Source organism: Epargyreus clarus, unplaced genomic scaffold (assembly GCF_041222505.1).
Source record: "Epargyreus clarus isolate Ecla_fem2 unplaced genomic scaffold, WU_Ecla_fem_2.2 ptg000027l, whole genome shotgun sequence".
NCBI classification, from domain to species: Eukaryota; Metazoa; Arthropoda; class Insecta; order Lepidoptera; family Hesperiidae; genus Epargyreus; species Epargyreus clarus.
This window is the reverse complement of record NW_027332234.1, coordinates 2,525,287-2,549,148: the sequence shown is the minus strand read 5'-3', so window position 1 is coordinate 2,549,148 and position 23,862 is coordinate 2,525,287. Positions and strand designations below refer to the sequence as shown.

General features: G+C 36.0%; 3 protein-coding genes across 7 annotated transcripts in view; 2 read left to right on the top strand and 1 right to left on the bottom strand.

The window, feature by feature from the left end:
- The window catches only part of LOC140754039 (uncharacterized), a 47,053-nt gene extending 32,006 nt beyond the window's left edge, over nt 1-15,047 (top strand). For 3 of the 4 annotated variants that reach the window (XM_073088947.1, XM_073088948.1, XM_073088945.1), the window contains 6 exons: nt 997-1,129; nt 1,576-1,894; nt 2,728-2,889; nt 6,090-6,149; nt 7,886-8,048; nt 8,671-15,047. In XM_073088947.1, the coding sequence (XP_072945048.1) occupies nt 997-1,129; nt 1,576-1,894; nt 2,728-2,889; nt 6,090-6,149; nt 7,886-8,048; nt 8,671-8,965 (1,132 nt within the window). In that variant the 3' untranslated portion in view covers nt 8,966-15,047. The remainder of the gene's footprint in view (nt 1-996; nt 1,130-1,575; nt 1,895-2,727; nt 2,890-6,089; nt 6,150-7,885; nt 8,049-8,670) is intronic. The other variant, XM_073088949.1, reaches the window with a different exon arrangement.
- A 180-nt stretch (nt 15,048-15,227) lies between these two features.
- LOC140754137 (uncharacterized) lies at nt 15,228-23,778 on the bottom strand. 2 transcript variants are annotated; one of them, XM_073089063.1, is made up of 6 exons: nt 23,180-23,778; nt 22,398-22,415; nt 21,958-22,121; nt 21,317-21,423; nt 19,245-19,381; nt 15,228-16,002 (listed from the first exon to the last, which is right to left on the bottom strand). In XM_073089063.1, the coding sequence occupies exons 1-6, from the start codon at nt 23,557-23,559 to the stop codon at nt 15,375-15,377; spliced, it is 1,434 nt and encodes a 477-aa protein (XP_072945164.1). In that variant the 5' UTR covers nt 23,560-23,778; the 3' UTR covers nt 15,228-15,374. The 2 variants fall into 2 exon arrangements, with proteins under 2 accessions (XP_072945164.1, XP_072945165.1); XM_073089064.1 differs by lacking the exon at nt 22,398-22,415 and having other exon boundaries at nt 23,180-23,776.
- On the top strand, nt 16,895-18,456 carry LOC140754140 (uncharacterized). The gene is made up of 2 exons (XM_073089068.1): nt 16,895-17,311; nt 17,734-18,456. Exons 1-2 carry the CDS (start codon nt 17,125-17,127, stop codon nt 18,291-18,293), a joined length of 747 nt encoding a protein of 248 aa, XP_072945169.1. The 5' UTR covers nt 16,895-17,124; the 3' UTR covers nt 18,294-18,456.
- Nucleotides 23,779-23,862: the final 84 nt, after the last annotated feature.

The following is a 23,862-nucleotide window of genomic DNA, read 5'->3' as shown; positions in this document are numbered from 1 at the left end:
GACACTGGTAATGAAGATGACGTGGAGACGGACTCGAGCGGTTCGATATCGGATTCGGCAGCCAACGAATCGCAAGACGGCCGCCCGCACATATCTTGTTCTTTGTTTGAGGTCAGTTGTATATCTCCATGACTGGTAATGACAATGACCACTTATTATTGTTTTCCACTACGATTTAAATAATTTCTCATCATTTATAACGTGCATAGCTACACAGATTTTGTAAAGTTTTTTTTAAATAATATAGGGGCAGACGAGCATGCAGTCCACCTGAGATGGTAAGTGTCTACTGCCGCCCATGGACATCTGTAATCAACTCCAGATAGGATTAGATATTCCTACCTGACATTGGCCACAGATGCGCCGCTACCCCTGAGGACTAAGTTGGACCGCCTCGGAAAAGTATGTCTCCCTTCCACACCCTTCAAACCAGAACACAGCAGCGCTCAACACCGTTGTTATTAGACAATCAACCAATCAATCAAACATCTTTGTTTGCCAATAATTTTATTTGGCAGAAATAGGAAATAGAGTCGAACCACAGAGGGTTCTACTACCTTAAAGTAGGTACAGATGATGCAGCATATACTAATAACGATGTTTACGTGCGCGTGCGCAGGTTGCAGCGGTAATGTACGAATGTCCGTCATTGTTACACATGTGTGCGCGTGTGCAGGATTCAGCTGCAATGTACGAATTTCCATTATTTTAATGTGTACGTGCGTGTATGGTCCGCTGCAATGTATAGTCCGCGTAAAATTGCTAGTCCGCTCTGAATATAAAAAAATAATCGCGTCGCCATAGCCTGCTCGAAACAACTTCAGAGCGGACTAGCAGTTTGGCGATCACTATACAAATACAAACACTATACAAATGTCCATTATATCAATGTGCGTGCCTGTGTTCAGGTACCAGCGCTCGTCGCACCTGTGTATGTGCAGAATTCAGCTGTAATGTACAAATGTACATGATTTCATTGTGTGTGTTCGTGTTCAGGTTCCAGCGCTCGTCTCACCTGACGCGGCACCGGCTGACGCACACGGGCGAGCGGCCCTTCACGTGCGGCGGCTGCGGCCGCTCCTTCGCGCGCTCCGACAAGCTGCGCATGCACACCAAGATCTGCGAGAAGGTGAGGGGCACAGACAGTTTGGTGAGGGTTTATCTAGATTTTAAGTGTACTACTGGTAGCGATTAATTAAAAGGCAAGAGAATCGGATCTATTTATGCTTTTTCCCCCACTGCTATCGTACCGCTTGTCGTCGTCGTCATTAGTCGTCAACCCATTATTCCCACTGCTGAGGACGGCAGCGGAGACCTCTTCTCACAACGTGAGGACCTAAGGCCATAGCTTTTAAAAAATTAAGCCTCGATCACGGTGATACCTTAAAAAAAAACATGACTAGAAATACATAGTGTATTATTTTCTATTCATACGACATGCGTTTAGGTCATAGTTCACAATATTTGTTAAGTAAGAATCTGTAGATTTCACATAACTTTGGAAACTTTTCAAAGGAACCCTGCATTATTAATTTTAAACTGTAATCTTCATAATGTCTCTTTGTCCCTATCCAGGAGGACCCAACAGTGGACCTGGCGAACGAGTCCTCAACAAACAAGCGCGAGAACAACTCCGAAGTGATGTCTGGCATGGTTCGCACCACACACCGCGAATCTGGCCACTTAGTGTTCACCCCCAGCGGTGACGTCATGCTACCCCCTCGCGCGAACCCCGTCGTACTCAACTCTACATTAGATCCCATTAGGAACGAGATCCAGGCCTCCGATCTCCTGGACCCTCCGAGACGCGGCCGCGGGAGGCCTCGCAAAACTCCCCTGCCTTTGATCCCGAAGATTAAGAAGAAGCGCGGTCGACCGCCTAAGACTTCGTTAGGTGAGTTGCGTTTATGGAAATGAGGAAAGTATGTTGTTAAATCGTCTGAAAATATGTTACAATGATAATGGATAAGTAACATTACATATAGGAAGTAGGAAGATGCTGGTGTGTTATATTTGGAAGGTTTTAAAAAGACACCGATATTAATATCAGGCTTCTTATAAATCTGATGATTACGTAATAAACGCGCTTGCTTGTGCGTCGCGTGAACTGCGGTAGCGTTTTTTTTAATAATATAGGAGCGAACTGAACTGTAACTTCGTGAACTGCGTGTATATGGATTGCGGGTATACTGGGAGACGCGCGCGCACTCGTAGCTTATTAGTCAAATTTGTACGCTCTCTAAGGCGTACGAATTCAATTCAATTATGAATTTCTGGATATTCAAAAAAAAAATTAAAAGCTCCTGCAAACGACTCTCATAAAACGAGCGTGACAGGAGAACGATCGTGGAGGCGGGCCGCTATGTAACGAACGACGTGTTGGAGAGCGACCTGAAGGTTTCGACCTTGGACAGGTTTGCGGCCATGTTGGCGCGTCGTATGTACGGTATGCACGCGCTGACGATGGGCCACATGCCCATCTGAAAGGTTTCGCGCCCCTTCACGCTCGACCACTTGACGGTCGTCCGCTTCCTCGTGAACTCGTGTACTCACTGAGGAGATCGCCCGGGTAAGGAGGGATTCCTGGAGGCCCAGAAACCCTGCGCGACGCGGCGAAGTCACGCCGTGGCATAGGACGACTTTATAGCTAGTTACACGATGTTACCCGATAATAAATTTTGGTTGATCGAATGTAATATTAACACGATTATAAAATTGTCCCTTTAGACATGGAGGGTTGTGTGCTGACGAGCGGCGCGGTGGGCCCGGCGGCGGCGGGCGGCGGCGGAGGCGGCGGGGGGCCGAGCGCGCTGGCCGCGCCCGCCGCGCAGTCGCTGCTGCTCAAGCGGCGCCGCGGACGCCCGCCCAAGAACTTCTTCCAGCCCAAGGGTGCGCACACACACACACGCACACACACACACAGACACACGCGTGCGATCGGACACGCCGCACAGGAGGAGCAGCTGGGAGGGCAGATACACACACACACAGTACACGCACACTGATACACAAACACATTTTTTAGTTTTATAATATAGGAGTTTTAGTTATATAATATATAGGAGTTACATAATATATAACACGTTTTTATAATATAGGAGTATGGAGCCCACCTGTTGGTAAGTGGCTACTGCCGCCCATTGTCATTTGTAATCAAACCCAAATAGAAGCAGATATTCCTACCTGAGGTCAGCCACAGATGCGCCGCTACCCCTAAGGACTAAGCTGGAACGCCTCTAAAAAGTATGTCTCCATTGCCACACCCGTCAAACCAGAACGCAGCAGCTCTTAACGCTGCTGTTATGAGACAGAAATAGGTGTGCAACGTGTACACGTGCAATCGGACACGCCACACAGACACAAATACAGAGATACGCGCACGGATGCACTTGCGTACATACAGCAAGGCACACATACAAACATAATCACACGTAGAAACAATACAATAACCGTGTTCACGAACACGGACAGAAACACATACGTCCATATGATATAACACATACACATCATACATGGACACATGACGGCTTACTAATTGTACGCTGAGTCCCAGCTAAGACTAAGATTTGCGCAACACACATATGCATTTGCGTACATACAGCACACATACGTATATACATGTAGAGGCATAAAAACAGATTAGTACGCAAGCAGACAGAAATACCTTTAACTTTCCATGACACGATCTACAGATTTACGTTGTATTAGTAAAAAAGTATAATAATTGATGGTGAGGTTAGGAAGAATACTAATTAGTATGTTACAGATTAATTTCTTTTTTAATTCTGTTTATATCTCTTTACATTTTAAAACCAGACAATCACGTCAAAAATGTTATTACTTTAGTTCTCTGAAACAATAATTCCAACTCAACAAAATATCTTTAAAGTATATCAATTAAGTTTTTTGCCATTATTTCAAAGCAATACGGGTATTATATCTGGCCGACAATCGAGCCAATTATTTCACCTTTGTTTCAGATGTAACAATGGATTGTTTAAAAATTTTATACACTATAAATATACTACAGTTACTAAACCATACACAGCCTGATATGAATTATTAAGGAAATAAATTAAAGCTCTGTTCTTGCTTTTGTCAGAACTTCGGGGTAAAAAGCTTACAAAAATTCTTCTATTTCCAAATCAACGTTATATAAAAAAATCAAGATTTTGAATTTTACGGAAACAAAATATACGACAGCTGAATTTTTATGATACGACAGCTGAACATTAGTCTGACAGACGTTGTTTTGCCACAAAGACTTAAATCTTGATTAAAGCGACACCTACCGGGTTTAAAAGTATACTATTTTTAATGTGAACCAACAGCACACACATACAAAATTACATTGAATTCAGCTGTTTCGGAAATTAGCGTGTATGAACACAGTGACATGTGATTTATATATATTAGTAAATACAAAACGACGCTCAAATACTCGTGCCGGAAACGTTACAATAGCAGCCGACTGACTCACAAGTTCATGTTTTTCTTTATGATTAATAGGCGACCATTAAACGTACACTCAATCATCTTGTAATACAAATTACATTTTAAGTACACACAATTATACTTGTTATTACCGAAGTGTAAAGCCTATAATCCCGTGTGGTTTTTGCCAAGAAAGTTGTTACTTTGTGTCAGTCAATCGAAGATTACAGCTGTTTATTATTTTCGAATGTGTGAGTGTTTGTGTGTGTGCGTGTGTCGCAACGTCTATGCCTTATAGCGTTTGCTTTTTTGTATTTTTTTTTCAAACAATCTATTCTCTATGTTTTTTTAGTTCCAAATTGCTTTAGTCATTACAACACAGTCTTACACTTTTTTCCTTGTCTGGCTAATTATACGTAGAAGACGGGAAATTTATAATTTTATACGAAGATAATTTAAATTTTAAAGCTTAAGTTACTAATAAAAAGTTGTTGTATTGTTGAAATTAATTCGAACGGTACTGTGTTGTTTAGTGTAACACATACATATTTAAATATGTTGGTACTTTATATTGTTAAAAAGCTAATTACATTAATTTGAATAACGGTATGTTACTTTTAATAATTCTGACATAGAAAAGAATTATTTCTAATGGATAGAGAATGGATTGTTCTTTTTGCTTTACGCCGTAACAGGTAAATTAATCCACTCCTTTTTTGTTTATCCTTGATATTTTATTTGTATTTACTGTAAATTTATATTAAGAAGGAAAATATTTAAGTAGACTTTGATAATAACATTTTGTTTTCCTTAATATATAATTTTGTTCCAAACTATACAATATCTGTGATAATCTAATTGATATAACCACGTCAAAATAACGCATATATTTTTTATGATTGTTACAACAGACTGACGTATAATTTTTAGTAATTCTGATTATTAATTTATCAGAAAATAAATACTATTTATGATGATAAAATAGAACAGTTGAATCCTTTTAAAAAGAAATAACTGATCTTTAGATTGAAAAATTAAAAAGACTTTAAAATTACATATTGACACTATTTTTTTCTTTATTTATCATGAAATTAATGCAATTTATTGATTTTGTTACCTTTTTATGTTCCTTCCCTTTTTTGTTTTCCTTGGCAATGATATTACAAATAAAAAGACGTATATATACGTAACTTATATATGCTGAAGAACTACAATGTTGATTTCATTAGCTGAACTGTGGTTGTATTGTGAAAACCACTAGGTTCTTTGATTTTAACGATTATTATCATGTCTTGCATTTTTTCGCGTAAATCGTAAAATTAAATGTACGTCTTTTTACATATAATCAAAGATAATGTATGTGTCTAGATATGAATAACTTAAGTCAAGTAAATGAATGAAAATAGTCCTGATAGAAATTGTAGTCTAAGTCGGAATGTTTGCTGTTTTCGTTTTTTTATTTGCGACACAGAGAGCGAGATGCTGATAGCTAATCAAAGATTTTCTTTCGTTTCGATCCGTTTTGTTACATGCCATTAAATGAATTCCGTTATATCTAGACATATGCAAAATGTTTGTTACAATATCAATGCCGCCACCAAATGTACGGTTGCCACGCCGCTCGGTGTTGCCATTCTAATCGAGTCTTTCCTTAGGTGTGGAAATCATGGACCTACCGATGCAGTACGGACTGTTCGCCGAAATGAATAAGTTTTGTTAGTATAAATAAGTTTTACAGCATGTTGGGATCACTAAAATTGTCAAAAACTATTGGGAATTTGGTCGGATCGATAAACCCGTCGGTACTAATCGGTATTGTTCACTGGAGCTTTTATTTATTTGTTTGTTGGTTTATGTCGCAGCCGATGTGTGTGAGATGTTTGTGGAATGTCTTATCTATGTAGAATACATTAACATTAACATGAACGGATGTAACGAGACCTGTATTCGTAAGTACGTGTGTATAAACGAAAATAGTCCAACATTACATTGCATTAATGAGTGAATTGTTTACATTACATGCATGCATGTAATGCAAAACATGCATTACAGTATTACAATGCGCTATTATAGCGTAGCTATTATATTCGAAATTGAGATTTGTCTGATTTATTTAAAAATAAATGTTCTATTAATTAATAAAAAAAAAAAATGTCATGTTTGTTGAATAACACACTGTATGTAGTTCCGGTGGATGAGCGGAGTACCTGTAACACAGGTCTAGAACCAAGTACAGGGCTCTTGCGACTTGTAAATGTGACTGTAAGATCAATATCTGTGTAAGATCAATAAAATATTTTTATTTTATACTTTTTTATTTTTTTATTAAATAATTCTTTATCGAAAGACATTTCTTTCGGTATCTATTTGTATGAAAATATTCAAAGGGTAGTTTTTTGTTTTTGTATTTTTTTTTACAAATTTTATAGCTCGGCTGCGACATATTTGATAGGTATATTTTAGGATAAAAAAATTATAAACTAACCTTACTTTATTTTTTACGGAGTCAAGTAACTATCGTACGGCATATGAATAATAACGATTTTTTACGATCATCTCATACATTATAATATTAAAATGGTCCTATGTAACGCATGCAAAGATATTTTCTTGTTCTGGTTACTTTTGGTTGTGGTTTTCATTCGAATAAAGTTAATTAGGTTCAAAACATGACCCACATAAATAATGTTGTAATAATTTATAAATATAAAAACTTTAAATAATTATTAAAAGATATATGTCATATATTTATTATTTCATTTTTACCTACGAACCTTAAGGGAGTTAAGTCCTGTAAGGTTCAGTTTTTGCCGAGAACTTTATTTGCCGCTTATAGACAGACACACAGATAGGTAACTAAAATAATATATTTTAGTTACTTTTCATAAACGCTGTATTCTAGAAGGTGCAATATTTTAGAATTAATATCAGTATTATTGCTATACAAATGCAATGCTAAAGTGTTTAACGTACTAATATTCTACTTGCTTGCTACAAATACTAATACTATAATAAGAACGTAATACGCATGTGGTGGTGGACACAGCAACTGCAATTTGCATTACACTTGCATGATAAATGTATGAACATGTCATCAAATTGTAATAATTGTTTTATTGGTACGTAATTATCAACTTAAGAAAATGAAACTTAACTTGCGACAATCGACTTATGATGTCCTTTTAATATAAATAAACATAAACTTCTGTTAAGTATGTTTATCCCTTTAATTTAAAATCCTTTTTTTTTAAGTTTTAGATAAAAAGTTAAAATAAAAAGTTTTAGTTTTTAACAAAATCAGCCTCGTAACTCCTGTCAGCATTTTTCGCTAATCCTCATAGTTCCGGATTTAGACCTAAAGGCCTATTTGAAAAATTCACCCTGTATATAAAAAAGTGACTCAACAACAAAACACAACAACAATCAACAACAAAGACGCAATCGTTTCCAGACCGACGCCCCAACGAGAACTACAACGCGAGCAACCTGCCGTTCGGCGACTTCTCGTACCTGACTGAGATGATGTATAACCCCCTGGCATACTCCTACGGCGTCACCAGCGTCGACCCGGACCGCAACGTTGATGCCGACTCTAGCCTCGCCACTGATCAAAGGTTAGTAGCCTTACGGTGTTCGGCGACTTTTCGTACCTAACTTAAGATGATGTAAACCCTCTGGCATACTCCTACGGCGTCACCAGGCGGCAGCGACCCGGACCGCAGTGTTGATGCTGACTTTAGCCTCGCCACTGATCAAAGGTTAGCCTTAGTAGCGGTTTGATTTATGTATTGAAATCTGGAGTTGATTACAGATATTCAAGAATGGCCACTTGCTATTAGTTGGACTACATGTTCGTCTGCTACTCCTATATTATAGAAAAAGGAAATATAAAAATAGCTAACGAGCATGCAGTTTGCAAGATGGTAAGTGGCTATTGCCGCTCATGAACATTTGTCATCAACTCCAGAAAAGATAAGTCCTGCCTAAAGTTCACAGATGCACGCCCCTGGACTAAATTAAAATGCCTGGGATAAGTATGTCTCTTTTACAATTACCTTCAAATCGGAACGCAGTAGCGCCGCCTGCTGTTATTAGACAGAAAAAGATGCGTCCATAGTGAAACATATTTGAGTCGAACCATTGTGAATTCTTTCATTTACAAAAAAATGAATAGTCATTTTTGAATAGTCAAAGAGACGAATTTCAGTGAGGTTAATGAATATTTTTTCGGTCCAGCTACGCCGCCGACACATCGCACGACAGAACCATCGACCTATCCGACTCATCGTCCGACGAGGACGACTCCCAACGCGTGGAGCCCGAGGAGAACGTGCCGCCCGTGGCAATGGAAACACAGATAATGACGGTCGGCGACTGCCAGATCGTGAAGTTGCCACCGTCTAACGATGATAAGGATGATAAGCCGGACGGACAGGAGGTGAGTATCACCCCGGCCGCGCCAAGCTCGGTCACCATCACGCCGATCACGACCGTGGGCGACTGTACCATACGACCCGTTGAGAACACATAATCGGAAGCCGTATTGATCTACCCCGTCTACTTGGTACCCTGCGTGCTGCTTCAGTAACTTCACTTGGTAACTTGGTTGTTTTTACGGAAATCGTAGGATTCGAAATGGTAACACGTTGTTGCAAATTTGAATTCTGTGGAATCTTGATCAATATGTGTTATAACGTTAAGCGAAAGGTTTCCTTTTAGCTACCGTTTTAAAGAAACACATTTGAAACTGATTTTATTATTATGTGAAAAATTGTGTGTGAAACTTTTAAGTTAAGTTAAAAATCAGTAAAAGTTGATTTACTTAAATATAGAAAAAGCAAAAAAATATACTAAGATTTTTTGAGTATTCAGTATTATTTTATTATTTCTACTCAAAAAAGATTTTTTACTCATAGGAGATTTTCAAGTTTGCCATGACGTATTGCTATTTTGTGGTAGATTGTGTTTTTTGACATCTACTAAGACTTTGTAGATGATAGTTACTTTTAAATTTTTCTTTTAATTGTGACAGTAGTCACAATTAAAACACAGATATATTATTACATTTCTCTGTGTATATGAATTTTTACATTATTTTAATCAATCTTCATTGTGCATAATCAATAATCATGATTTTTTTATGTTTTTCGGAAAATATTCTAATGAAATTAATAATTTGAATAACAGTGCTATTTATACAACCTTTATTTATGATTTAATTTTTTTCTCAACAAGAACTAAGTGAAGTCAATTTTTTTGTCGCATATTAGACGCTATACAATCATTGTATGAATGATCATTACAATATTTTAATTACTATTATCTTACTATATTCATCCGTGTTATGGATGAATATCTCTCAATGTCTTCCCATCAAGACACCATTTATCTGTAATCTTTTGTGGGGTAGACTCAATAAGAAACATTATTGTGGTAGCATTAATGGCCGGTATATCGTCACAATGTAGCTACGTAGACTATAGTTGAAATAAAATTAAGGATCCGTTCTCGATTGATTTGTGTAGCAGTTATGTAGTGTCTTCCCTATTTGTCATACTGTATGCACGGATGGCCTTATGTCGATGCGGTTACATTGCAGTATCTACTGATTGAAGCCGGTTCGAAGTTGGTATGACGCCATTGAATTTTCTCCTGTGTATAATCATTATTGTAGAAATAAGTACTCATCGCGAGTGATTGCATTAAACGTACCTATATATTATACGTTTGATGCCTAGTGTATCTCGGTTTTAAAGATATATTTCGTGTGAATGATATAGCATCGCGTCGCTTTAAGAGCCTAAGAGTCGGTCAAAGAAATGCTACTACAATGAACATCCTAATCTAAGAAATATTTCAAGTGACTGTCGACATGCATTTAATTGGTGTAATGAAGTAATTTATTGTACTGGAGATTTACTTGTACCATAATGCCGTAAGCTTTACAAATAAATCGTTGAACATCGGAAAAAATATGGCATCAATATACCCAATGATCAGGTATTGATGCACTTACGAATATGTATTGATGGTGGAATGATGTCAAGGAATCTGTGACGAAATAATTGTACGTGACGGAGGGCAGACGACGACGTTTTATAAGCATTAAGCATTAGTCATCGACAGATCCACTGTAGGACGAGTCATGACGAACGTGACGAAATATATAGTTATAATCGTCATGATGCTATAATGACGCGTCACTGCAATATGCAAGTTGATTACAATAGTTGCATTTTGTGACTGCCTTCGTATATATGGCCCTTGGAACTAGTTTTCAGCCATACTAATAATATTATTAAAGAATAATCATAGTTTTAGGACATTTATATATATTTAGATTGTATGTAGAACTTCATAAGAACTGATGCCATATTTTTTTAATGTTGTAGACTTAACCGTGATACTCATTAATTAGATGAACGTAAAACAGAACAAAAATGTCACAAGCGAATCAATGTTCTATATGAAAACTATGTGTAGGTACTTCACTGCCAGACAATATTATATTTGCATCTGACCTTTGAAGTATTTAAAGTTTTTAAACTAATTCGTCATTGAAACGACACTTTCATGACGAATTCGTTTAAAAGATGACGGATGTGACGCTTTTTATTATTCTTGCAGGTTTAAGCAATAGTACAAAAGTTTGCTTAATTTTTTATTGAATTAATAGTGATAGGATCGAAACTTATGACGAGAGACAGATATTTTTATACAGACACAAATAAAATAAAACACGTATGTACTGAAACTGAGCATTTTTCTACGAGGATAATAGTTTTCGTATAGAACATTGCGATTTATAGTATATTCAAGTATAGAATTGTAATATTTTGCGAAATTCTACATAGAGGCCGCAGATTACTGCGCGCATATCAGTGAATGTCGTATGTTGCGCACGCTGTGCACGGTTGCCTTCGGTGTTTCTAATTTTATATCCTTATAATCTTATGTATGTCTAATTAAATATCTCGATCTGATTATAATTTAAGCGGATACGCCGCTCTACGCAGACTAATAATAGTGTAAGAATAAGTTGGCGTAGTGATGCGAACGCGACGGCTGTACCGTTTGAAACGTACCGGTATTTATATTAATTTTATAACGATTATTGATATATGAAACTTGAATCAAAAATAGCATAACCACGAGAGTTCTAATCCGCCTTTTAAATATGTTCGAACATCTCGTATTGCAATGATTTATATATTTATAACGGCTCGCGTTAAAGGCAACGTCGGTGCGTTTCGAACGGAACGCGTTTCGGTTAGGTTCATCGGGTAGGTGTCGTAATTATATTGGATATTATTCATAATATTTCGATAATTATTGTGTAGTGAGCACACGCTATTTCGCCTTTCCCGTGTCTTGCGCTTCGGGTACGTACGATGTTGAGTTCAGTGACGTGTAGTGTTTCAATACTGGAAACACGGCAGTGTTGCCGCCAAGTTGAGAATAGCACACCTGTTAAGTTCTGTAGGGAATGTGTAGTACCTATGTAGTGTATTTAAAACTACTATGGTGTCGATACATTACTATGTAATCATCACGTCATAATTATTAAGATCACTGTTATACGGATGTCATTTCAGGATGAGACGGCATTAGACCACTACGCTAACTAAACGACGAGCCACTACGATAAGTGCGAGCTAACAAATTATCGTTAGAACATCACGCTCGTTGTGCACGTAAAAAAATCACAACACAATGTTAATCAACACATGTTAACGATTTTAGTGATGCAATGCAATCGAGTGTTATATCATCATTTAAAAAAATACTTGCAAGATTAGACCATAAATATCATACATACATAATACAAGTTAAGATTGTCAAATAGCGTAGGCCTAGTCTTGTGTCATCATGAAATATCACAAGTATTTTTTATCTTCTATATCCGGTTGCACCTTGAATGGGTTGAACAGTAATCCCACAACAGTCGTACGCCCGAAGCGTCTGCCTCAATCTCTGTGAATACTAGGTAGTAGCGCGTAGTGTCTTAGTAAAAGTTAATATTCTAAATATTATGACTCAGCAACACCATACGATTTAGTGATACGAGTTAAGGCTACTTATTTTTAGCAGAACATATTATATCGACATAATGTAATGACATACATATATTTCTTTAATCGTTTTGCCTGTAAACGTAATATGTAACGTATCTTAGTGTTATATGATAATGTTTAATGGATATGCAATATGATAACCCCACGTGGTCTGACAGCTATATATTTATACCTAATCGATGTTAGGCTGTGAGACAGCCCTGATTGGTAATTTCGTATGTAATTTAATTTGGTAGATCAAATAATGTTTAGTTCCTTTAAGTTTTACGCAGTGTATGGTCGCACGCTTCACATTCGGAAAGTAATTTTCGCATTGATGTTTTAAAAGTATTAACTCTACATTTTTTGTATTGAATATTTTAAAAATTATTTTCATCATTGTGTACAGTAGCATAGTTCCTAACGTGTAATCGATACAAAATTATAACCCTGATGTACTAATGTAGCGAAACGTAATATTAATTTCCTTTAATCGTTTAGCGTTAAGTTTTATATTTCGAGATCAAATTATCAAGTAGTTCACTATTAGTGATGTAATGTGTCGTGTCGGTTCGTTTGCTATTTTCGTTGATATTTCGACGTGTTTAACGGAAGACTGCTCGGCACCGTTGTCTGTTCTGTTTCGATGTATGATGTGAGCTCGTAATAGAAGCCCCGAAGAGGCATTTATTCGTAATGAGTCTCAGGCGGCAAGCTAATATGATCGATTAATTTAATAAAGGAATCTGTATTTTTGTAATTAAGATAAGTTACAGGATCGTTTACTATACACGTTCTGTCCCACGTTATGTTGCTCCGCCCCTATTGGCTTTGTGTTGTCGTTATATTTAAGTTTCCTAGGGCCGACCGCTCGCCACTTGACATACAGACACATTTAGTTTCATATGCATTTAAAGGGCAAACTATAGGTTTGTTTAAAAATCGGCAGTGAATTAATCGATAGAATTGCATTTTTTATGCATTTTAAATATTGGAAATAGTCGAGAAAAGCCACAGTATCTATTGTAACAAATCTGAGAAAAAAAACTAATACGCATTTATATCGTGTAGGAGTTTTGTATATACGTTGTGGTTTGTGTATTATTTATCATTTACGTTTACGTCATATAATTTATCGTGAAACTCATGGTTTTTGTTAGTGATTATGTCACAATCGTATGCAGAAATAAATATGACTGGTATGATCGAATCGAATATTTTATTGTGGTAACTATCAAACAAACAAAAAATATAATATCCTTGCATGAGGATATTTACAAAAAATCCCATTTACCTATCATTATTTTGATTTATACTGACTTAAGTATTGAACTTACAAATGACTTTATCAATAATACATGTGTATGTTTGTATGAACGAGTGGCGTGCGGTCGGTAGCGTTATTCGGCAATAAATCGAAGGTTTATTTATGGAATGTTAGACGAGTGATCGCCCGTTTGATTGCATTTATATTAAGTTTATTTTGTGTTTAATTGTGCAAAGGTGCAGTAGAGGAACTTGTCTGTCTGTTAAATCAAATTCATGTGAATGTATTCAATATATGATTTTATAGCTTGTGGAGTCACCAACTTCAACTTACAATAGCACTGGTTTTTATTAAGTCTTAAATATTAAATTTATCTTCGATTCACACTTTACTTGAAGAGATTTTTAGACATTTGAATCCTTCAACACTTTCAATAGAGCTATCTTCTTATAGCATAATGGCCTAATGTGGTACCTTGGAATATGGTACCTTGTCTGTTATTTTTAACATATATGACAGGTTCCTCATCTACACCTTTACTTTATATATTGTCTATAAAATCGAAACTAGATTTATTTACTTATCCTAAGTTTATTATTAATTTTCAATGAAATGTTTAATCAATTAGAATGTGTCATTTAGAGAATGTTTTAATGAACTTGAGATTTATTGAGATTTTAGTCGTAAATAGTAGTTTGAGGCCATTTTGGCTCAGTCATATTATCTCAGAATCGTATAATCAACTAAACAATATGACTGGATTAATCTGGCCTTAAATTATGTTTCATTGTGAAAACTTCATCCTCCTTCATCGATCGCATAATATGCATATTTGTATTAATCTATTTATCGTGTAATGGACATGGTCTGTTAAACCATTCTCTACTTGTTCGCGTCTGTCGCAGCGTTATAACACTTAATATTAAATTATTTTATCTATAAAAGTAAGCTACGATAAAAAGTAGGTATTCGCTCGCCTGTCTGGACGTTTGGCAGCGAAGTTATATTTAGTTGTATGATGAGCGATTTTTATATTCCTGTATTGTGAAATGGCTATCATTTTACGTTGTGATCAAGTGAGTGCAAAATTTTTATTATTTAACCAGTTTCATTGACTTTGTCAATCGTAGGGCAGCAGACAACACGCGTTTAGTTCTGCATAGTCCATGAGCAGTATTTTTTAGATGTAATCTTTATTATCATGAACCTTTTTTATTACTTTAACATTTATGAAATTCGATCGTTAGTTAATTTCTAACAATGAAATATTTAATAAAGAAATCACAAAATTATCAGCCTTTTCATTTTGAAATCCTTTTCCCTTATAATATTAATATTTGCGCTAATGTTTCTATGTAACAATCTCTTTGTTTATATTTGTGTCTAAAGTTGACTGTAGTGTGATATAAATGTTTATGATATAGTTTAAAAATTATTTTAAGACTTGGTTAAAATAATGAAAGAAATAAAACTTTCTTATAGCACAATTTTTATAATTTATTACATACATATAAATATACATTTATATTTGGATAACCACACTAGGTATTGTTAGACAAATCTAACCAGCTGTATAACGACTTATTTATAATAACAATTTCAATATTTCTAAGTGCGCTTTAGGTTCCTGGTGGAGGGGGGGTACCATTGAGCCACTGGGGTTGGGTTCCGGGCATGCTGCAGTAGTTCGATCCGAAAGTAGGGGGGGCTTGTCTGAAAGGGGGCGGAACGTTCATGGGGGGTATGGGCGGCGGCGGCATTCTAGGGTTCATGCCGAATCTGAACTGGTTGCCCAAGAACGGGGGCGGCGGCGGCGGAGGGGGCGGCGCGCAGAAGTTTGGAGGAAGCACGGACGGGTTGAAGGGGGGCACGGTGTACAGGTTACCGGGGCTGGTGGGATGGGGCGGCGGCGTCCGCAAGTCTACCTGGTTGGCCCAGGGCCGTACAAATCTGGGAAAGGAGTTAGGGTTCCGTCTGACGCCGGCCGAGAAAGGATTTCGTCCCCTGCTGGGGCCGCTGCCGAATCTGCTGCTGGAATCCGATGGGCGTTGGTTCCGTCTCGCTTCAAGCGTTTTCCGGAAGGGCGGGTTCCTGGACGTCTCCCCGTTCTCCCGCTCCTCAGGTTTGGGCTGCCGGGCGTCCTTCCGCGCTCTGTTCGCTTTCCGCTCTTCCTCATCGTCTGAGTACTCTACTTGGCTAGGCGGCGGTTCCACGTCGTTCAACCACGATGCGTCTGAACCTTTAGATCTGAAATGACAAAAAAACGTAAATAGAATATTATTTAGATACATTAGTCGTTTACACATAAAAATTACGTATAATTCAATGAAAAAAAATTGGTATTGGTACTAAGATCATAATTTAACAAACCTAAGTAAGTACTCTATTAGCTCAAGGAGGAGTAGTAGGTAAATACTAAATAAGGTAATGGAGAAAATGCAGAAAAATGAGTGAAGATCGTTCTATGACAATAAACCTAAACATTTCTGGAAAGCAGCAATACTTCGTGTACATACGTCGTGTACCAATAAGTCCCAGCATCTAAATTTATTTGAATTCGATTATAAATATCCACGAATGGCAACGCAACCTGAAGACCTCATTTATTACTTTAATGTTAATAAAAAAATATGTAAAACAGTGTGAACACTGTGTACTGCGCGCTTTTATGCAGGTCACATTTTATAGAATAAATAGTGACGTATATTTCATACATAGTTGTTATCTTTTACACGACATCTGTAATTTTTTGAAACACACACCGCTCAACACATTTAACCAATACTCGTCGCACTTGTTAAGCGGACTTGAATATTAAAGTATGTAAATATACATTGTTTCTCAAATATAATGGCACGATCAACGAAAATGCGACAGAGCCAGGTAAAATTCCTTGCGACCTCTGCTGTAAAAAAATTAATATTTCAATTAATAGTTTATTTATCCATTAGAACTGTATACAATTAATAATTATTACAATTAATAAAGTAAAGTATACGTTTATTCATTTTTTACATGGTTTATTTAATTTTATAAACAACATTTTAATTAATTCCTGTAGTAAATCATTCTCTTTTATACCATTCTTACTATTTTAGCAGATTAAAAGTAAAACCACCTTTAATAACAATGCCCCCCTAGGGGACCGCGATCTCAGGTTGAGTAACGATGCCTTAACGTATTCGGTTTGCAGTGGCGCATTGTGTTACACGGGGTTCACACGGCATTGTACTGCACGTTTTTGTTCACCGTCTCTCTCGCACGCCGAGATGCCACACGTTTTTTATCGAACAGCAAGTGAACATTGAACAAGCGCTCAGTGCCGAAGCGTCCTTTGGAGAGACTGCACGTTTTGTTAAATATTTCAAAATGCCCGACGAATTTTCTATAGATAACGAGTTATTAATTTCTCTAGTGGAACAAAGGCCAGTATTATGGGATAAAACTATGGATTTGTACAAAAATCGTGCTGCAACACGTCAGGCTTGGAAAGAAATTATGATGACGTTGAATCCAGATTTCGAAACAAAAAAAGAAAAAATAAGGCAAGCCCATAGTATGTATCTTTTGTTAATATTTTTTTAAGCTTCGACTTTAAAATATTGACTTAGATGTTAAAAGTCATGTTATGGAGAGATAGACTAGTGGTTGACACTCAGCTTCTTCATAGGGGGTCTAAGGTTCAAATCCCTGCCACATTATAAGAAATTACTTTACAAAAACGGGCTCCAAGCACGTCTTACTCGGCGAACAAAGCCATGTCCAGCTGTGGGACAGTAGTGGCAACATCATAGTTATGTCCACGAACGTCATTATATACCTACATAGTATGGTTCACACTTTCACGATTTATATCATTAATCATGATGCGACATTAAAAGCTTTGTGTAGTATTTTCCATTTTCCTGATAAGATACCAAAGTCACAGGCAATCATCTTCGCGCGCATAATTTATCTAACCACGACTATCTTTTGCAGCTAAACTGGCTATACAGAGATGGACTCACATAAGAGATAATTATAACAGATCACATAAAAAGAGACAAGACCAGAAGAGATCGGGAATTGGCGGGAAAAGAGTAAAGCCTTACGTATACAGTAAACAATTGAGTTTCTTGCAAAAAGTAATACAGCTTAGACAGTCAATAAGCTCTCTTATTAGCGACGATAGCAACACAGAATCTGAAAATCCGGTAAATAATTCTGAGGATATCGAAATATTGGAAGTAAATTCTTTACAAACTAACGATAGGGTGTCGATGAACTCAATACCTAAAAAAAGGCAGCAGAATGACGTTAACCATCCAGATGCAAAGATGATGAAATTCGTGGATTCCTCTTCATATAACGAACCTAGATCAATTAATCGGCATCTTTCATTTTTCAACGGGATATTGCCATCGTTAGAAAATTTCGACGAAGATGATGTTCTGGAGTTCCAAATGGGTGTGCTCCAATTGGTGAAAAAGATCAAAAGCAGTCAACAAAATCGCGAGTCGTCGTCGTTTAGTTTAAAATATGACAACCCATTAATTTAAAGATAAAATCCATGAATATTGTTTTTAAGAGAAACAGTAAAAAATAATTAAAAAAGCCTGCGAGCCTTCCACTGGAAAATTATATTTAAATCAATAATGTATTTGTTCGTTAAAACTTAATAATTAATGTTAATAATTCTAAATAGAGTTAGGTATAATATACGATTATTTTGTTATTACATGATAACATTTCATTATTTTCATTTTATAGTATTATATTGAATTTAATTGTATTAAGAAAAGATATTTTATTTTTAAGTGGGGATCCCTTTAATAAATTTAATAATAAACGCGATCTCCAGGTAAAAAACATGCCCAAGAGAATATATAATATCCCAGTCATTGTTTTACATTGTATAGACTTTCTAAAGATATCCGAAAATAACAGAAAAACTTTTTTAAAAACTAACAATCACATATTATGTTGTTTAGTACATTTTTGATGATGGTGATGGTGGAAGAACCCTTTGTGGTTCGACTCGGGTGGCACCACTGCCACACCTATTTCTACCTAATAACAGTAGTGTCAAACGCTGCTGTGCTCTGGTTTGTATGCTGTGGTAAGGGAGATATACTTTTCCGAGGAGTCTCAGCTTAGTCCTCAGGGGTAGCGGCACATCTGTGACCGACCTAAGATAGGAATATCTAATCCTATTTGGCATTAATTACAGATATCCTTGGGCGGCCACTTACCATCAGGTGGACTGCATGTTCCTCTGCTACTCCTATGTTAGTTACCATACACAATGTTAGTTACCATACTCCTCTGAAGCGGCTTTACTGATTTTCACCAACTTTTATATGCATATTCAGTAGGTCTGAGAATCAGCTACTATCTATTTTTCATACCCCTAAGTGATAAGGGTTGTTCATCCTTCATTTTTTTTATTTATATGGCAACACAACGTTTGCCGGGTCAGCTAGTTATAAATAAAAAGTGTGTCGACTAACTTCATGAGGTCGGTGAGGAAGACGTAGTTGGTGTGCGGCGTGTGCGGCGCCACGAACACGTCGGCGCCGGGCTGCACGCCGCGCGCGCGCACGTGCTCCGCCGAGTTGAAGCGCACGCAGTAGTGCGGCTCCGTCACCTACACAACTCCGTTATAATAATATGTGTCAATCACATCTACAGATGCTTTGAGAACCTATATCAGGGATGGCGAACCAAGAAAAGAAGAGAAGCGAAGAGTAAAATTGTGTCGTAGTGCCATTGATGGCACGCGAAACAGTATTTAGGCCACGTCGCCGTTCATAAAACATGTGTAAAAAATGTGTTTATTAAGTATTTTATGACGATCGAAGAGTTTTGATAGTATTTATTATTATTATTTTCCAAATAATCAGAAAATCAAGATTATTTGATGGCACGTCAATGACCCCATTAAACATTCTTTAGAAAAAATGGCACGTTGATACATAAAGGTTCGTCTACCCTATTCTATATGAATATACCTCTGGACTACGATTTTTTCTTACTTGTGTATTACAAATTAATTATCACATATTACATATGTAACAGTAATCCCGATGTGCGGTTTCAGTTTAGTACCTTCACATCAATATGTATGAAAATGTCTCGATTCCATGATAATTTTAGTCTAAAATCACATGCATCAATAATGGGACAAATTATCATAAAAACATCTGTCATCAATCTGAATCTGACCAGAGTGATTGCAACCTAAACCCTTAACACATAGATAAATATAGATATCTCACCGCCTTGTAACTGACGGAAGCCATTAAATGGCTTAAACGGCTCTTTCTGTCAGCCATTTAATGGCTGTTATGGTGTCATTTACGCAGAACAATGCCGACATGCGCACTTAAGACACGAAATCGAAGAAAAAGTACGGAGAAATATCGTTTCATTCGTAAATGATCTAAAAACTACTTTTTTATAATATTTTTCAAACATAAAAATAGATGACAGTGACAATTTCAATTGTTAAAACTGGTTATATTTTCTTGTTAGGAGTGACTAATCTTTACTAATCTATGGTTTTCCGTTATATACATCAACTACAGATGATTTGACAAGTTTTATAAATAAAACTTTTCGATGTTATTAGAAATGAATTATCACATGGAAATATGTAACGGGTACTCGCTGTAGGTATGCGGTTTCAATTTCGTTATTATCCCGTTATTTAGTACTTTATTTATCACCCATTACATATTAACATTTCTCAATACCGCGATAATTTTAGTTTAAAATGATAAATTATCACATACATTTATAATGGACCAAAAGATCATGAAAAAACTACCATGCCTGAATAAGATGAAGATGCTTTCAAGTTCCATATAAAGGCTCTCTATATTACACTACAGATTCTTAAGACACTAATGGACAAGAATAATCATGTAAATAGAAGAATGAATGCAAATTTAGGACTGGAAATATATAAAATAATAAAAGATAAAAACAAAAACAAGGTCGCCATTCTCAATACCGCGACCTTGCCGTAAACCGTACCATGCCGCGTAGACTGACCTACACCTTGTCTGTAGACTCGAAAAATCTATTATCGTGACTACTTACCATAGTAACATTTTTCTAAATAGACAAGTAATGTAATACTTATTCTCATATAAAGTCAGCACATGACCCATCATAAACAATCAGAGACTAATAATTATAATTTTCATGAGTGTATTAATTACTACTTGACTAATTACAAAATATAGCATTTAACTCCTAACTGGTATTTCGAAAACCATGGATATTTTTGATAGTGTGAGAAATAAGTAAAATATGTCATTACCTACTTCATTAATTTGCAGATTAAGAACTCACAAAATACTTTTATAAGTGCATCTTTAAGATTGTTCATGTATGATATAATAGATTGAAAGTTATAAAGTAAGTGCTCCTTTGATTAATGAATTTTACAAGACGGTAAAATTATGTAAATTAACTATAAATTTTATTTGTTAATATTACATAGTATGGTTTAAAACCTTGTGGTCGCCAATGTTTTATATTGTGTTAACTTTAAATAGTTTAATGTAGAACTCACTTGTCCAAAGACATCAAACACCTTGCCCAAAGTCTTGGCACCATTCTCTAGGAACAGTACACTATCTATGTCCACCGCTGCCGTTTCTGGAATAGCTCGAACTATAACTGTTGAGTAAAATTGTTATTGTTTGAAAAATTATTAGATAGTAATAATGTACTAAATAATGTTTCATTGTAGATTGGATTGGATGTTAATTGCAAATCCAACCTAATTTAATGATCTCACCAGTATAGGAATGTGAGTGTTTATTACTAAAAATTACATAGCAATTGAAACATTTTGTTCAATATCTTTGTATATACATCCTATTATACATACACCTTCGTCCAATTAATATAAATTTATTTAAATTTAACTTCCCATGGGTTATTCAACCAACAAATAATACTTCTTTCTTGCCTTATAACAACTGTGTTTGTACAATCATGTCTCCGTTTGATCAGCTTCCTTAACAGAGTCATCTGTTTGATTTTATACTAGTCTACTATTATTTTATTCATATGGTTCAGATCATACAGTAAAACTTTTCTTTTCAAACAAAATTGTCATACAAATTAAATCAGATAATATGATGTTAGTAGTATGGTATATGCCCCAAAAACTCAAATGTTAAAACTTGTATAGAAAGTTGGCCTTACCTAATCTATCTACTATGCTGGCAATGGTGCCGATTTTAGTTGTCTGCTGAGCTGGCAAGCTGATGGCAAGGTCTTCTATTGGAGGCAAGTCATCAAGCCCCAGCTCTCCATGGACTTTTGGAGGCTCGGGCTTTCCTGTGCGATTGGTATTTTCTGATTCATCTCTGAAAAGTAAATAGAAAAGTTAATATTTATTCTACATCTGTTAGATGATCCAGGATTTAGAGGTTACATTTCATATTCATTCATGTTTTCTCAAACATATGAAACCTATGAAACCTAATTCAAAAAGCAAGACATAAATAGAAATTTATATTCAAAATAAGGAAAAAAAACAAAACTTTTGGCTGGGCTGGCTAAATAGTGTGTCAAGGTCCTAGATATTATCACTTATTTCACCATCATCACCATTTTCTTAGGTATATAATCTACAAACTCACCTCTTCATTTTCCTTCCACTAAGGTACGCATAAAATAAAAAGTTAACTTCTATTAATATTTACAAAACTTTTAATAGAATTATAATTAATTGAAATATTATTCATTGAGGACAATCATAACAATTACATTCAATTTATTGAATATATTTTCAATTTGTTCTATGTACTATGTTTGTTCTTTGTTCTATTTTTACTTGTTAAATAAAAATATAAATTTTAACCAAATGAGATAAAGTTGTAAGTACGTTTTGAAATAAACCTTTTATCAAATATATAAAATGATATGATTTCAAATGACTAACAAGTTATTAAAATTTAAGTCGGTTTATATTTGTTTCTCTACCATTTTTTAAATAGGTTGATATAAAAATGAGTATGATTCACATCTGTGATATCTATGCTAATGATATAATTGCCAAACATTATTTTACATGATGAAATTATCTCCATATATTTCTGGAATTGTAATATTAATGATCTGTTATATAATTATAATACTGAATGGGAATTATGTTCTTATGTTCTTATAGCTAGGGTTTTAGATAAATGTAGACAAGAGAGTGAAACACAATGGTCTTGCAATTTTATGGCACGGTGTTACCTAACAAATGAATGAATTTAGTCTGTATGGATAAGCCTATTATTCATTCAAACTTGACGAGTGCAAACCCACCTTCAGATGGTGGCCTTCATAGTGTGGTCAATATCATGAGGCTATTGTCCATGAAAATAAATGAACTTTTACTAACTAACCATAATTTGATTGCTGCAATGATACATACCCACTAGAGATTTCTTCAACATCCTTGACGGAATCAACATCACTGTCGCTGGAGATCGAGGGATCCGAGCTTGAGTCCGAGTCGCTGAAGTCCACGTCCCGGTACTCGGACACCTCGTACTCCACCACGCCCCTGTCCATGCTATCGATTATCATGTGCCTCGTCACCTCCACTTCCTCCCGCTCATTCTTCGACAGCGGACCGTGAGCGCACGCGTTTATGATATTATTCTTAATCACCATCTCGTGGTGCTCCACGGCATCGGAATCGTCATTGCAAGTGTTCGACTGGGTCTCCGTATCTTCAGAATCAGAATCCGAACCGTAATCAGCGATCAGGTTCAACGAAGCGTTTTTATTAACTTCCTCAGGATCATCCATAGTGACGAACCTTGTAAAATATACCAATTTTACCCAAACCGCGTGTACGACTATTACTTACAAAAGAAGACACTACAAATAACGTGTCTGAAAAGAAACTAAGTAACAGAATTAATAATCCAGGAATTAAAACAAAGCACACAATGGGGAAAAGAAAATGCAGAAAAACAATCTCTTTTGCAACTCAAAATGACAATTCGCATTTTTCGCAAGTAGTAAGTAGTATACAGATTATAAAATTTAATGTTTCATAGATCAGATATAGATTATTAATAATAAATTAAATGTGTGTTAATTTTATTT

Coding starts and splice junctions, on each gene's coding strand:
- LOC140754140 (XM_073089068.1), top strand. CDS start 17,125: ATGCCCGACGAATTTTCTATAGATAACGAGTTATTAATTTCTCTAGTG. Junction 17,312..17,733: donor AAAAATAAGGCAAGCCCATA/GTATGTATCTTT, acceptor TATCTTTTGCAG/CTAAACTGGCTATACAGAGA.
- LOC140754137 (XM_073089063.1), bottom strand. CDS start 23,559: ATGGATGATCCTGAGGAAGTTAATAAAAACGCTTCGTTGAACCTGATC. Junction 21,424..21,957: donor CAGCATAGTAGATAGATTAG/GTAAGGCCAACT, acceptor TTTACTCAACAG/TTATAGTTCGAGCTATTCCA. Junction 19,382..21,316: donor TGTTTGATGTCTTTGGACAA/GTGAGTTCTACA, acceptor GGAGTTGTGTAG/GTGACGGAGCCGCACTACTG.